A 17,438-nucleotide genomic window follows, 5' to 3' on the forward strand; every position below is an offset into this window, starting at 1 on the left:
AACAATAAACCGTCTACATTTTTTCTGTTATATAAATTAGTGTTTTTATTTATTTTAAATCAATAAGTGAAGCAATAAATGAACCACTTAATTTTTTTTTTTAATTTTAATATACAAAACGCTTCAAATTTATAACTTTTACAAAATTGAATATATAGAGTGATCCAAATGATTTAGTCATAAAAATTTGATTATACAGAGTATTCTAAATGATTTATTCATTAAAATTTGATTATACGGAATGATTCAAATTATTTAGTCGTTAACATTTGATTATAAAAAGTGAACCAAATTGTAGTATAGTTAGTAACACATGTACTAAATATCATATATATGTAAAGAAATTATTAGATTTCTTTAGTGATTTTTGATTATAAATAATAATTTGATAAGAAATGAAAATGATCAAAGAAATGATAACAAATATCAATGATAAAAAATAATTATTTAGAACACGTTAATTTAATATAATTAATTAACTTGGAATAATAAAATGTAAATAAAAAACTTTTATTGTCGTTTCTATATATTATTTTAGCAACACAAAATTGTTTTATTATTGGAAAATAAAAAGGAATTGTTTTATACAAGTATAATTGTTCTTATAAAACGACAAGATTTTTTTATGAAAAATGACAAAATTACAATTTGAATTTGTGATAAAACCATCGAGTGATGGAAAATCTAATATAATGGCTATAACTTCATTTACCAATGAAAAAAACCAAACTTTTGCAATACCAGAAGAATTACAGCAAATAAATCTTCATAAAGAGGTATGTAATACATCCGTCTACTTTAGTAAAAACCACCTTAAAAAAAAGACACCAATTTAGAAAAATTTGGATTGGTCTGACGGAGGAACTAAAAAAAGTTTACATTGATGATTATGGAAATATGATATTTGAAAACCAATATTTAGAAGAAATAACAGATAAACCGGCTGCTAATAGTATTTCGGATGAAAAAAAGACTTTGAATGATTTAAATCAGAACACTTTAAAACTTATAGAAAAATTTATGGAAAACACTCAGATGACAAGAAATCAAAACTTGAAAAAAATATCAGAACAGTTTGTACTTGAAAAATTCACAAGCAAGAATACAAATGTAAACCAATGGATAGGCATTTTTGAAATGGAATGTACATGATGTAATGAAAGATGAGCAAAAAATTGAAATTCTCAGATTGTTTTTAGATAAATCTTGCTCTGATTGGTACAGCTCTATGCTTATAAAACTGACCAGAGACTCTGATTGGAAAATATGGAAAGAATATTTTTGTGACACATTTAAAAACAAAGGGTGGAACCCAGTCACATATGCGTTAGTATACAAATATAAAGACGGTTCATTGTTAGACTATGCGATAAAAAAAGAGAAACTTTTATTGGACATGAGAAGATCGATTGATTCAGGTACCTTGATATTATTGCAGCTGGATTACCAGGTTTTATTCTTAATAAAATTGATAGGGAGATATTAAAAAACACAGTGGATCTCTTTAATGAAATCACCAAATATGAGCATTTAGTAAATAAAAAAAGTATTTTTGAGAAAAAAAAAATATTATAAATATAAATTACAAAGGACATGAGGAAAAAAAACCATGTAAAAATTGTGAAAGAATTTGATAAAAAATATAAAATATTTTTGTAAAAACTGTGAAATATGTATTAAAAATAAATCAAGGGGAAAAGACAAATTTGGTTTAATGTCTCATCTTGGTCCAGCTACAAAGCCTTTTGAAATAATCTCAATAGATACAATTGGAGGATTTGGTGGTTCAAGATCAACAAAAAAATATCTACACCTTCTAGTTGATCACTTTACAAGATTTGCATTCATTTTAACATCAAAAACACAAAATGCTAATGATTTTATAAAACTAATCAACAATATAGCAAAGACAGAGAAAATTGGGATGCTTCTCTCTGATCAATACCCTGGGATTAATTCAAATGAATTCAAAAATTTTTTAAAAAAGAAATCAATACCAATTGTTTTTACTGCAATAAATGCACCTTTCTCAAATGGAATAAATGAAAGACTTAATCAAACGCTGGTGAACAAAATCAGATATAAAATCAATGAGAGAAAAAAAAAAGTAGCCTGGACAACAATAGCGCAGGAATGTGTGAATCATTATAATGACACAGAGCATTCAGTTACAGGGTTTGCACCAAGATACCTGTTAGATGGCACAGATGTCACAGTTCTACCAAGTGAACTAAAAAAAGAAAAAAAAAATTACAAATAGATTGGATAAAAGATAGAAAGGTAGCATTAGAAAATACTACAAAATCGCACAACTATAACAATGAACTCTTTGATAAAAATCGAAAATATTTTGAATTTAATGTAGGAGATATGGTGTATATAGAAAATGGAAACTGAACAGAAAAAAATTGGATGAACTAAAAATCGGACCATATGAAATCATTAAGAAAATATCAAACTCAATCTATAAGATAAACACAGGTCACAAGAACTCAGAATCAACCCAATTCCACAATACAAAATTTATCCCGGTTCCTACATGGGAAATAAAAAAAAAAGAAAATAACTGAATATAAAATGAAAAAATAATAAAATATATTGCTTTAACTTCTCTAATGGGGGAGATGTAAATAAATTATTAGATTTCTTTAGTGATTTTTGATTATAAATAATAATTTGATAAAAAATGAAAATGATCAAAGAAATGATAACAAATATCAATGATAAAAAAGAATTATTTAAAACACGTTAATTTAGTATAATTAATTAACTTGGAATAATAAAATGTAAATAAAAAACTTTTATTTTCGTTTCTATATATTATTTTAGGTAAGTATTTTAAGCATGTAATAATACAATAAAATTGATTAACTAATAAAAGACTATATATTATTTTAGCAACACAAAATTGTTTTATTATTGGAAAATAAAATGGAATTGTTTTATACAAGTATAATTGTTCTTATAAAACGACAAGACTTGTTTATGAAAAATGACAAAATTACAATTTGAATTTATGGTAAAACCATCGAGTGATGGAAAATCTAATATAATAGCTATAACTTTAATTACCAATGAAAAAAACAAAACTTTTGCAATACCAGAAGAATTACAACAAATAAATCTTCATAAAGAGGTATGTAATACATCCGTCTATAGTTTAGTAAAACCACCTTAAAAAAAAAAAAGACACCAATTTAGAAAAATTTGGATTGGTCTGACGGAGGAACTAAAAAAAGTTTACATTGATGATTATGGAAATATGATATTTGAAAACCAATATTTAGAAGAAATAACAGATAAACCGGCTGCTAATAGTATTTCGGATGAAAAAAAGACTTTGAATGATTTAAATCAGAACACTTTAAAACTTATAGAAAAATTTATGGAAAACACTCAGATGACAAGAAATCAAAACTTGAAAAAAATATCAGAACAGTTTGTACTTGAAAAATTCACAAGCAAGAATACAAATGTAAACCAATGGATAGGCATTTTTGAAATGGAATGTACATGATGTAATGAAAGATGAGCAAAAAATTGAAATTCTCAGATTGTTTTTAGATAAATCTTGCTCTGATTGGTACAGCTCTATGCTTATAAAACTGACCAGAGACTCTGATTGGAAAATATGGAAAGAATATTTTTGTGACACATTTAAAAACAAAGGGTGGAACCCAGTCACATATGCGTTAGTATACAAATATAAAGACGGTTCATTGTTAGACTATGCGATAAAAAAAGAGAAACTTTTATTGGACATGAGAAGATCGATTGATTCAGGTACCTTGATATTATTGCAGCTGGATTACCAGGTTTTATTCTTAATAAAATTGATAGGGAGATATTAAAAAACACAGTGGATCTCTTTAATGAAATCACCAAATATGAGCATTTAGTAAATAAAAAAAGTATTTTTGAGAAAAAAAAAATATTATAAATATAAATTACAAAGGACATGAGGAAAAAAAACCATGTAAAAATTGTGAAAGAATTTGATAAAAAATATAAAATATTTTTGTAAAAACTGTGAAATATGTATTAAAAATAAATCAAGGGGAAAAGACAAATTTGGTTTAATGTCTCATCTTGGTCCAGCTACAAAGCCTTTTGAAATAATCTCAATAGATACAATTGGAGGATTTGGTGGTTCAAGATCAACAAAAAAATATCTACACCTTCTAGTTGATCACTTTACAAGATTTGCATTCATTTTAACATCAAAAACACAAAATGCTAATGATTTTATAAAACTAATCAACAATATAGCAAAGACAGAGAAAATTGGGATGCTTCTCACTGATCAATACCCTGNAACTCTTTGATAAAAATCGAAAATATTTTGAATTTAATGTAGGAGATATGGTGTATATAGAAAATGGAAACTGAACAGAAAAAAATTGGATGAACTAAAAATCGGACCATATGAAATCATTAAGAAAATATCAAACTCAATCTATAAGATAAACACAGGTCACAAGAACTCAGAATCAACCCAATTCCACAATACAAAATTTATCCCGGTTCCTACATGGGAAATAAAAAAAAAAGAAAATAACTGAATATAAAATGAAAAAATAATAAAATATATTGCTTTAACTTCTCTAATGGGGGAGATGTAAATAAATTATTAGATTTCTTTAGTGATTTTTGATTATAAATAATAATTTGATAAAAAATGAAAATGATCAAAGAAATGATAACAAATATCAATGATAAAAAAGAATTATTTAAAACACGTTAATTTAGTATAATTAATTAACTTGGAATAATAAAATGTAAATAAAAAACTTTTATTTTCGTTTCTATATATTATTTTAGGTAAGTATTTTAAGCATGTAATAATACAATAAAATTGATTAACTAATAAAAGACTATATATTATTTTAGCAACACAAAATTGTTTTATTATTGGAAAATAAAATGGAATTGTTTTATACAAGTATAATTGTTCTTATATATATATATATAGAGAGAGAGAGAGATTGTATAGACTGATGTAATACATATTGCAGCAATAAACAAAATACAAATCAACATATACCAAGAAAATTAATTAAAATGTAAAAAAATGAACTCTTCTTTAAGAAAAATTAATAAAAATAAATTTTTTTTTGACAATGAAAATTAATTACCTGTGCAATAAATCCAATAGCGATGACTGCCATCAATCTCCAGCTTAGTTATCCTGACACAACAGTAGCGCAATCTAAAAATTACAAAAACAAATTAAATTAATACTGCCATGTCCCTAAAATTATATTAACAATTTTAAAAATTACTATAGTTAAAAAATAAGTATAAAGGGAACAACAAATACACCCAAACAAAAAATTTAAAATATAACGATTGTAAAATTAAAATACGCGTTAATTATTACAGTCATTAATTATTGCAACTGCTGTACAACAATAGTCGATTACACATTTTAATAAATACTCGAGAACATCACAAAGATGTTCATGATTGCAAATAAATAAACATGATAACAAAAATGAATATTTTATGAATTTATTCAATACACATTACACCACATTGCAATCACCAATGGATAGATAAAATATCGACAGACTACTTTATTTAACAAATAAAAATAATGAATTACACATGTAATAGATCCGTTGTCGATCAGAGTCCTCGCACTTTGGGCCAACAGGCCGAGCTGTTTTCGAAGCAGTCCTCCGGGCACAACAAACGCCATCCAAAAATTACAAAATCAAATCAAATAAGACCGGCACGACCGTTAATATATCGACAATTAATAAACTACGTTAATCGTAATCGATATAAAATTACCAATCGCCAGTTTCGATTAATATAATCGCAATAGTAGAAGTACAAAATTTATAAAATCACATTAATTAATTAATGAATACAGTCACTAATAATAATAACAATAATGAAATAATGAAAAATAAACGACGTAGTAACGGTCGACGACGCACTAAACGGCGCGATGATAACGAACACGTTTGGGTGTCGGATGCGCTGATAACGGCGAGAAGCATATTAACATTCTGCCCACGAAATGTAACCCATCAAGAAATTCGCCTCTCTGACTGGCTACACATAATTTATGATAACAGTTCAAATTTTGCCCCCTTAATTCATAATTGTTTTAAAAAAACAAAATTATGACTGTGAGCAGTAATGTTTTCTTAATACACTTTTAAATAAAAAACAGAGACTTAAAGATAAAATAACAAAAAAACCAAGCACAGGGGGGTCGCGGCACATTGGTGACGTGGCATAGATGGATCAAGTATAATGATATCTGATAGTGATTAAAATCACTATCAAAATAAAACGCTTCGATGCAAATCTTTAGATAGTGTTTAATTTTAAAAAATTGATGTATTATTCCAAAAGCTACATGATCTGCTAGTTCCTTATTAATATCCTAATTAAGATAAAGTATGTCGAATGAAAAAGGGATTATTAAAAAATATTATTTCTCATAAAAAAATAATGTTGATCAATACACTTTTCAATATGTCATAGCATTATTAAGTTAAAAATGTAAAAAATAAAATCGAGAATTTTCACACAATAATAGCATTCAGATAGAAAAAAAAATATACCAAATGAAATGTAATGATATCATGCGTCTATAAAAAAAAAATTATATTGATCCATACATTTTTTAAAATGTTATAGCATTATAAAGTTAAAAATATAAAAAAGAATTTTTTTACAAAAATCGTATTTTTTTTATAAACTTTGATGTCTGTTTTCACCATGAAGATAAAATAAGGTCCGAAATTCTTTTTTTGCATAATAAAGTATATTATATTAGCTTTAATTTAAGATATATATAAAAGTGTCAGACTTTCCGGAACACTTTCAAAATTTAAGTTGAAAAAGTTCTACTTTCTACATGCATTTTTTAGATTTGAACCCCCCTCGTATATAGGGAAATGGTCGGATTTAAAAAAACAGTATGTCAAATGAAAGATGTATATAAATACTACTCCTCATGAAAAAATTGTACTGATCCATACATTTTTCAAAAAGTTATAGCATAATAAAGTTAAAAATGTAAAATACAAAATCGAAAATTTTCACACAAAAATAGCATTCGGTAGCCATTTTCACCGTGAAGATAAAATAAAGTCCGAAATTTTTTTTTTGCATAATAAAGTATATTACATTAGCTTTAATTTAAGATATATATAAAAGTGTCAGACTTTCCGGAACACTTTCAAAATTTAAGTTGAAAAAGTTCTACTTTCTACATGCATTTTTTAGATTTGAACCCCCTTCGTATATAGGGATTTAGTCCGATTTAAAAAAACAGTATGTCAAATGAAAGATGTATATAAATACTACTCCTCATGAAAAAATTGTACTGATCCATACATTTTTCAAAAAGTTATAGCATAATAAAGTTAAAAATGTAAAATACAAAATCGAAAATTTTCATACAAAAATAGCATTCGGTAGCCATTTTCACCGTGAAGATAAAATAAAGTCCGGAATTTTTTTTTTGCATAATAAAGAATATTACATTAGCTTTAATTTAAGATATATATAAAAGTGTCAGACCTTCCGGAACATTTTCAAAAATCAAGTTGAAAAAGTTAATTTTTTGTGAAAAAGTTGTCATTTTAAATCCCCCCCTGTGGGTAGGTTAAGGGTTAAATTTATGAAAAAAATATACCAAACGAAAGGTAATGATATTACACATTTATATAAAAAAGAATTATATNTTTTTTCCAATCAGTTTTTCAATAAAAATCATCACTATATGTTTGTAAACTATCAGTTAAATGATAAAAAATAAATATTCGTTATAGGCATTTAACTATAAATCCTAATTTAAAATTGATTATTTACTAGTATAATTAATTAGCATCTAAAATGATTGATAGCATTTTACAAATTTTTCATGAGACAATTAAACCACTACAGAGTACTTACAATAATGGTCTGTAGTCTGTGATTATAAAGTTTGTTTATATGGCACACAATTTATTTATATGTAGTTTTACATGCAAAAATTCTAAACATTAAATATACAGATTCTCTGTACAAAAAAATGACATAAAAAATAATGAATAACCATATAACAGCTTTAGAATAAAAGTCATAAGTATATATATATAATTATAAACCAATTTCACTATTTTGTTTTTTTTAAATTACAAAAATTAAAAACAAATAATTATAATATTAAATATTTACTAACCTGTACTCTTTAAATGCCTCAATTCGGCATAATGGGTAAAATGTGTTTGGCGCACAGGGTTCCAGGTTTAATTACCAGAATGTAACAAAATTATTCTTGTGATTTTCTTATTGGTGGTGTCAGATCTTTGGTCCAAGCCAGCCATAATACCCGTCCCATTTTTCATTGGCCTAGCCTAGCCAAGAGTGCTTGGTAATAATATGAAAACATTACATCTTAAGGATTTATTATGTATAAGAAAAAATTAATAAATTAAAATTTACAACAATGGTCAATTTTAAAAATGAAGAAAATATTTAAAAAAATATAAAATATAAACTATTAAATTTTGTTGAAAATATGTTTTTGATACCATAGAAACGATTTCTAGTAACTCAATTCATTCACAGCCAACTTTTATAACACTAATTTTTCCTAGTATAAAATTTCAAGGATATTTTTATATCTATTCATTATGCTGAAAAAAAATAAATAAAGTAGAATTCACAACACTACTTTTATTTTAAATGAGTACAAAATAATTAGAAAAAAAACTATTTAATATTGTTGAAAATATTTTTTGGGTACCATCCTGGTTTGCAAAAATCTATTNTTTTTTGGGTACCATCCTGGTTTGCAAAAATCTATTAAAATAATATTGAATATACATTTTTAAATCCATACCTAATAGACATAACATGTATCAATAAAGGATAGTTATTACTTTAGTTTTCATTTTATTTTCTAGAAACAGTGGAACTTTGATTGTTCGTCATTCTCTGCATTAAGCATACCCAACTTATTGTGATATATGTAATGGGGCAAATATGAATAAAAGTTTAAAATAGTAAAAAATCTAATACACAAAATAAACTTTTTGCATACATTGTATTTTACAATAACGTTACCAAAAGAATTTAATCCCTTTTTTTTCATAAATTAATCAGTTACTAAATCATAAATGATGTCATATTTAATATTCCTAGTGCATGACTGTTCATAAGCGGAGATCTTATTAAATATTAGGAAAGCTTAAATTTTCAGCTGCAGACAGTCATATAGCCTTTGCCTCCACACCTCTTACTACAAATTTATGTATGAAATATTGTAACACATTGCATATTTTTACTATTTCATTTTTATTTTTTTCATTGCTTAGAAACTTCTCTTGAATGTAGCAAAACTAACTGGAAATGTCTTAACAAATTGGAGCATTTTATAAGAATTAATCAATACTTAAAGGGTATTATTCATTTTGAAATCTTCAATCTCTTTTTCTAGGTTAGCAAGGCAGTTTTTAGCCACCATCATTTCTGATTTAAAGCTATCTTGGTAAATGTTTAAACCTGGTAAACCCTACAAAAAAAATATTGTCATTTATAATCATAGATAATAATTTAGAAATTATATTGTGCGTTTATATATATATTAAGATAAATTAATAATTTTATTATAAATCACTAAAACATCAAAAAAATAATCAATGAAATGAATACTACTAACATAATTTAGTTCAATAAATTTATCAACCTCAACAGTTAGAAGCATATTCTCTATGGAAAATTGCCTTCTTAAATTTTGTTTAAATGAATCTAAGATTTTATAATATATTTTGAATTTGTAATAATCTTCAGCTTTTGTTGTGTCTTGACACATTGCTTCAAATATGCATCTGTAGTAGTGCTTACTATAAATTGAGTAAAAATATACTAAAAATCATGGATATGTATTTTGGAAACAATGTTACCATTATCAACACTAAACAAATACTAAATTACTGATTAAATTAATTTAATTAATTGATTACTGAAGCTGATTTTCCTAAAGCAGCATTTTTATTTCGTAAAATATTGCTTAATACATTTATGGAAAAGAAGATGTTGTGCATGATGAACAAAAACTATAATAAATGGCTCCTTTTGTAATTGTTGAGAGTATTTCTAACAAAACAACAATCAATGAAATGTATATCAATTGGATAAAAAACAATAGTGGTTAATAAATTATATCTTTTTCTTCATTAACATCTCTAACAACTTCATTTTCAATTTCTCTTTTAGATACAATAAGAATACTTTTGAAACATTGTTTAATGGCTTCACAGTATTTAAATATACAATTCCATCTAGTAATGTGACACATAGTTCTTGTTTTTATACCTAAGTTTTTTTGCAATTTAACTAATGACAATTCTTTGGGGGATGAGAAAGATGAATGTATATACACTTAATTGTGTTAAAAAAACTAAAGGTTTCTTAAAAATTTTAATTATTACAAAATAAAAGTTTAACATTTTAATATAACAAACATATTTTATTAATATTGGTTTTTACTTTAAACATTTTGCACATATCTGCAACCAAAAGATTTACTCTATAAACCATATAATGAGTAAAAATTGAACGTAGAAATTTAATTCTTATTTCTGTTTGACTCCATTAAATTTCAAGACATGATGTCAGCACCATCATAGGNATATATATATATATATATATTAATCATGGGAACGGAAGCCCCTTTGTCTTATATATAAAGTATTAACCAGGCAAGCATCTAGTCTTTCTAGAACATTCGAGGCTTGCTCAGTCCTTTTCAATGTATTGGGCCTATGGCCGCCGCCTCCAGAGGCGATGCGCCAGTAGTAGTCAACTTCTTGTTCAAGAGTCATATAGTTCATAGGGTCGAACCTGGACACCTCTCCACTGAATCACTTTCACTGAATCTTTTATGTTATTTTGTTCACTGAATCTTTTATATTAATTAAGTATCAACTCATTAAAGTCGTAAAGACAATTATAAGTGTAAATATATATTTAAATATAATAAATAGCAACTAAATTCAAACGCATTATCACTTCATTTTGTCTACCGTACCAACCCGGTCACAACAATAGGTTTCATTGAAATTTCCTAAGAAAAATCATTTATAAAGAAATTAATCTTCTCAGTCTTAATTACTTATTATTATGTGATTGATTAGATTATTTAAATTATTTCCTTACCTTGATTTAATGATGAATTATTTTTATTGTATCAGGCCTTGTAAACTAAATACATTTTTGTCAATTAGACTTTTCATATATTACCTATTAGTGGCAACTTCTAGTTATTAGATAGGTATGAACAGTGTCAGTTTTTTTGACAGTTATGTTTAATGTCCTGTCCTTTTAGCAATACGAGTTAAATGAGTTTTTGTACTAGCATGAGCATCAGGCTTTGTTAGTTTTCCTTTTTATAACAAACAAATAATAAAAGTTAATTTTTGAACAATAATTATGACACACACAAAAATATTAAACATCATAAAATGAAGGATTAAATCGATGGTTTTGTTAATGGAAATAGCTAAATATAATTCATTAGCAAATAGTAATTAAAATATACAATTATATTTAATATACAATATAAATATTATGTTGTCAATTTTATACACAATTTACCTCTAATTTTGATCTTTTTGGACCATTTTGTACTATTTGCAATATCCAAGCTGGATGTCTGTAAGACAAATTTAAAATATAAAAAGCGAAAGAACTATACGTCGTAATAAATCCAAAAATAGAGTAATTTATGTAATATGATTTTTAATTATTTCTTACTTGATTAGAAGTCATCGCTGGTTCAGAATTTTTTGGTTTAAAGATATCAAATAATTTAGAATTCATTATTTTATAAACAAATTAATACAAAAGTAAAAAAAAAAACAAATCTGTGCTACAATACAGATTTATTTCTCCACATAGAGAAGGCGCAAATTTACTACGATAACGAACGATAGTATTCCACAGCTAAATATAGAATTTGTCGAAATAGATATTATTCCTGTCAATATAACGCATAGGCTAAAGAATGTTAACAATAGCATTATGTATGTTATTTCTACCACAGATAATATAAATGCATATACTATTAATATTTTATAGCGTTATAACTTTTATTAATAAAATATGCATTTTGGTAAAAATAAAATGAAGTTTATATACAATTAATATATCTATTATAGAGAAATATATTTTTCATGTTCAAAACCATTAATTTTTACAACATACTATGAGGGCGCTTTCATTGCGAATACTTTTTCAGAAGGGTTAAGTCTCCCATCCCGATCACCACCAATGGAGCTGATCTTACAATGTCTAATCTGATAAATGGATGGAATAAACTATTTTAAATAAAATGTCACAATAAATATTCTTATATGTTTATCATAAGTGTACACTGCACTGTAGCAGTAGGATAACACTCCATCTTTATCATTCCGATAGCACTTATTATTTGTAATCCTATTTTTATATATACATGTATATATATATATGTTGTAAAATTATTAATTATTGTAAATTATTAATTGTAGTATTTTTAATAAATTAATCTATTCACAACAAATTGGCGACCTCTAAAATGAACAATAAATCCGATAGTAAGCGTGCGTGACGACGCGACGGATAACGATGGCCGAGACCATATCGCATACGACTAGTCCAATATGAATTCGACGCGAGCGTTTAAATTTCCAACTTTCTGGCGTACCAACCCAGAATTTTGGTTTAAACAAATTGAATCCGTTTTTTACACAACCAGAATTACATTTGATGCAAGTAAATTTCACCATGTTGTTTCTGCTATGGAAAGTAAAATTCTCCTATAAGTTAGCGACATAATACTCATCCCACCAGAAACTAGAATGTACGAGCCATTAAATACCCGGCTCATCGAAAGATTTTCCGAATCAGAACAATGTCGGCTAAAAAAATTACTGACCAAAGTCGAACTCGGTGATCGCAAACCATCCCACTTCTTTTAGAAATGCGTCACTAGCTAAGGGAAAAGTAACAGATGAAATATTCAAAATACTATGGATGCCAAGGTTACCACCTCAGGTGAAAGCTATAATTTCTGCTAGTAATGACAACTTAGCTACAATGGCATATAAAATTATCAAAGTATCGAACAGTCGAAATGATGGTTTTTCCATTTCCAGCGTTAGTGACAGGTCACAACCGTCAGTTACATGAACAAGCTGACGATGCAGTGATAATAAAAAAATATAGTTTAAAAAAACTTAAAAAAACACGCTTTTAAAGCACATCGAACTAAAAAGTTAAAAATAATTTTTAAAGTAAGCTTAAAACAATAATGAACGAAAAATACTAGTATTATTGGGATAAAAGCGTGGATGCTTTGTGCCATATTTTTCGTATATTGAGCGCCCGACGCTTTTATCACAACAATACTAGTATTTTTCGTTCATTATTGTTTTAAGCTTATTTTAAAAATTATTTTTAACTTTTTAGTTCGATGTACTTTAAAAGCGTGTTTTTTTAGTTTTTTTAAACTATATTTATTTTCCACTTTTTAGTTACATGTTATGATAGTAGTTACTATCAATATCGTGGTTGTAACGGGTAAAGGGGAATCAGGGTTCGATTCCGTAGAGGGAGTCTGAGAAACGACTACCACATCCAAAGAAAGCAGCAGGCGCGCAACGTGGAGGTAGTGACGAAAAATGACGATACGGGGATCACCTTTGTAATCGGAATAAATATCCTATATACCTCTTAATGAGAATAAAGCGTATTAATATATAAGTTTTAATAGTAATTAGAATATATATATATATATATACATGTAAAGCGACTTAAGTACGTAAACGTATAACGCGCGGTGTTGGTCAGCCAAATACTCATAAAATAGGGCGACGGCTGATAAAGGTGGCACGAGTCGTGGGGCATCGTGTATAACGAAACGACGCGGGGCCGTGTCAATCACAATAAAAATTTGTTATAAATATATATAATTGATGACACGCACGCGTATACGAGTACGAAAACCAAAAATAAATATATACAAGAAAATATTGTTGGTGGCGAGTGGTAAGTCGGGTGGGGTGAATGCGTTACGACAGTCTAGTCTCAAGGTCATACACGACGGGATACGCGACATAATAACACGTGCCGCTTGGAGAGTTACAAACTTACAACATACAACAAACAAACAAACAACATACATGTGAAACTAATATAAGCGTGTTAAAAATTGGAACATCTGATAGCAGCACTCACACAAGCAGTAGAGCGACTTAGCCGCAGCAACTCTCGTAGTTACAATAGACGTCACTCAAAATCACCTGCGCGCCGAGACAATTCACGACCACGATATGATACGTGTTATTATCGTTATCGGTTCAAAGATAAGGCTACTGAATGCAAGCCACCGTGTAAATACCAGAAAACTAAAATTATATATTGTTGAGACGACCGACAGTAGTGAGTTTCAATCTCGTCGCCTATTTATTGCTGATAAAATAACAAAAATTCAATACTTATATGATACTGGTGCGGATTTATCGGTTTGGCCCGCAGATCCTAAACAGAAACGCAGTAATATGAAAGATTGTAACCCTGATTTATTCGCACTCAACGGGTCAATAATAAAAACATACGACGAAAAATTAATTGCTGTAAATTTAGGTTAGGTTTTTAGGTGTTGAATATGTCAATAAGAGTTCATTTTTGTCAATAAATGCCTTTAAAAATATAGGTATAAATAACTGTGCTATGTACACATATTTTTCACTTACGATGTTAAATATCACTTTCTTTTTGATAATATTAGTAAGGATATTCATCGAGGACGTGTCAAAAAATTCCCCACGTATACCTTGAAGTTTAACGTGATACTCTTCGGGCTGTTTACAATTCTTTTCATTTACTTTGGTAACTGTTAAATTTTGCAAGTAGTCATAATATCTTATGACAATCCCATCTCCTCTCTCTAACGGCGCCATAATTATGTTCAATAATAACGCAAACGAATTTAACGGCTGTTTCCTGAAATAGTCAATATGTTCGACTTGCAAATTTCGCGTTGATTTCAAGATTTTTGAACTTTGATTTCGACGCGACCGAGACTTCTAGACTGATTGACTTTCACAAGAGCTTATATGTTCTTTGTTCGCTGGTTAGACTAATAGCCCCAATGCATTTTTAGTTTACTAGATCTTTTATACTAATTTTTTTCCAATTTTTTGGCCAACGACAAATAACGTTGCTAAAACAAATTTAATTTTAAATTGTTAATTTATTTCAAAAATAAATATATTATTCACGATCGCCATAAGTTGTTTTCAGCCAATATTTAAAATACATTTTTTCAAATTATACATGTATACGTCAGAATAAAAATCAATTGTAATTTAATGACCGAAATAAGTTATCGAAAAAATTTTATAAAAAAAAATATTCTTTGTTTTATAGAAATAGTTTTTAAGGAATTGATAGTAGCTTTATTTAATGAACATACTGGTACGGTTTGTAACTTTATATTAATTACATTTTATTAAACAAATTTAATAATTGTTGCCCAATTGTTAAAAATATTTTGTTATATTAATTGGCTTAAATAAAAAGTAAACAAGTTTTTTTTGGCCAACGACAATTAACGTTGCTAAATAAAAATTTTTCATTAATTCAAAGATCAATAATTTATTTAACGATCACCATAGATTGTATTTTAAATAAATATATTTAAATTATATTTTTTCGAGTTATTCATATTATAAAAAAAAAATTTCTACTCTTAGTTTCATAGAAATAGTTTCTAAAATAGAACACATTTAAACAAATTTAATAATAGCTAAAAATGTTTTGTTATATTAATTGGCTTAAATAAAAAATAAACAAGACATGTTTGCAATTTACATAAAAAACCTGGCGATGGACTTAAATACTCCGACGGAGTATAATCATGTGAATGTACATGTTGGGGAATTTATAGATTATATAATAGATTATTTATCGTTTTATATAGAGGAAGATTGCCGAAAAAATAATAAATATGATTTACCCAGTGGCGTATTTTGGGGGGGTGTCCTCCATGTCTGGACACCCCCCGACTTAAAAAAAATGCCTAATATATTGGTATTAACTTATTTTATAATATACTATATTTATTTACTATAAAATAAATGGTATTTTAAATAAATAACAAAATTGAAGATAATTTGATAGGATTCGACGACACGTATTTATCTACATTTTATCAGAGATTTCTAGAAATTATTTGGATTTCATTGGGTCATTTAAATAACAAAAATACCCGTAGCAAAAATATAATAACAACGGAAATATTCTGAACTTGTAGTTCATTTTTAAATTTATTTTATAGTTTATCAGTTTAGAGAATTATAAACAAATAAGTTTAGTTACCCCTATTCAATATACCGCATTCATAAAAAATACAGAAAAGAATTTTTTATAATTAAAATAGTATTTAAAAAATAAACAAAAGTTATGAAATTCTTTATGAATCGTCATTTAGTAAAATTAAAATTAAGTTGTTAAGATAGTAGATACGCTTGTTAATTTAAAAATTTATAATTGGCTGACTTTTTAACTTAATTGTATCCATAACTGTATATTATAATATTTGTATATTCACATAACAAGAACATTAAATTATTTCAGTTAAGATAAATTTATATTAAATTTGAATTTCTTAAATGAAATGTTACAAAGAAAAATAAGATTAAAATAAAATAACAAAACAACAATTAAACATAGAAAAAGTAAAAAAATGTTTGGTGGTATACAAATAAAAATTTCAATTTATAGTGAATATTAAGAAAATTGATATAAAATACAAAAATAAAATTTCATTCATAAAAATATTAATTGAATAGCTCGCCAGCAATAATTTCATTTTTGTGTCTTAATCTTATAAAAGGCATAAAATTTGCATTTATTGGTGTTGTATCTCCTCGAGACATTTTTTCTGCCAGCTCAACAGTAAATGGCCCACAATCATGTCCATTGGTTTGGCGAGATGTCTCGCCTATTTGTAATGTCCATGTAGAAGCTTTTCCTTTTTTGTCCATCTCCCATTCAATTAAGAAATTTTTTAATACCATTGGATAGGGACCCTCATACGACTTAAGACTATCATATGATGTCACAGTCTTTTCAGGTATATTAACCACTGTCAATATCCAATGACTCTCATATACATTCATGGGCACAAAAAGTAATTTTATTGTGTGAATATCTTTTTTTATCCATCTTCTTACAGCTGGATAACCTCCTCGAAGATACGTTACAATAAAATCAGTGACAACTGCATAAACTTCACCTTCTGACCGTTTTACTATCATTTTAATGTACTCATTAATTGTGTCTGAAGTATACCATGATGTGGGCGATTTAAATGAAGGTGCATTATACTGATCAAGAGATTTTGTGTTCTGATCTTGCATTACTTCTGCAAGTGTAACCAT

General features: G+C 26.9%; 1 protein-coding gene and 3 long non-coding RNA genes across 8 annotated transcripts in view; all 4 read right to left on the reverse strand.

Moving 5' to 3' along the window:
- LOC126903809 (uncharacterized) overlaps positions 1–8,660 on the reverse strand; it is a 14,572-nt gene extending 5,912 nt beyond the window's left edge. Inside the window, exons 1-2 of one of the 5 annotated variants that reach the window (XR_007703611.1) lie at positions 8,189–8,660; positions 5,136–5,209 (exon numbers count right to left, since the gene is read on the reverse strand). This is a non-coding gene — a long non-coding RNA (uncharacterized LOC126903809). Of the gene's footprint in view, positions 1–5,135; positions 5,210–5,605; positions 6,082–8,188 lie in introns of those variants that run through there. The other 4 variants (XR_007703610.1, XR_007703609.1, XR_007703607.1 and 1 more) reach the window with 4 other exon arrangements.
- A 122-nt stretch (positions 8,661–8,782) lies between these two features.
- On the reverse strand, positions 8,783–10,640 carry LOC126903811 (uncharacterized). Its single transcript, XR_007703613.1, has 3 exons — positions 10,501–10,640; positions 9,671–9,854; positions 8,783–9,523 (listed from the first exon to the last, which is right to left on the reverse strand). It is a non-coding gene; the product is annotated as an uncharacterized LOC126903811 (long non-coding RNA).
- Positions 10,641–10,642: 2 nt separating this feature from the next.
- LOC126903810 (uncharacterized) lies at positions 10,643–11,909 on the reverse strand. Its single transcript, XR_007703612.1, has 4 exons — positions 11,767–11,909; positions 11,608–11,665; positions 11,170–11,395; positions 10,643–11,077 (listed from the first exon to the last, which is right to left on the reverse strand). It is a non-coding gene; the product is annotated as an uncharacterized LOC126903810 (long non-coding RNA).
- Positions 11,910–15,175: 3,266 nt separating this feature from the next.
- LOC126904921 (sentrin-specific protease 1-like) lies at positions 15,176–17,438 on the reverse strand. Its single transcript, XM_050684326.1, has 2 exons — positions 16,905–17,438; positions 15,176–15,217 (listed from the first exon to the last, which is right to left on the reverse strand). The coding sequence occupies exons 1-2, from the start codon at positions 17,436–17,438 to the stop codon at positions 15,176–15,178; spliced, it is 576 nt and encodes a 191-aa protein (XP_050540283.1).

This window comes from Daktulosphaira vitifoliae, unplaced genomic scaffold, assembly GCF_025091365.1.
Source record: "Daktulosphaira vitifoliae isolate Bord-2020 unplaced genomic scaffold, ASM2509136v1 Scaffold_4, whole genome shotgun sequence".
NCBI classification, from domain to species: Eukaryota; Metazoa; Arthropoda; class Insecta; order Hemiptera; family Phylloxeridae; genus Daktulosphaira; species Daktulosphaira vitifoliae.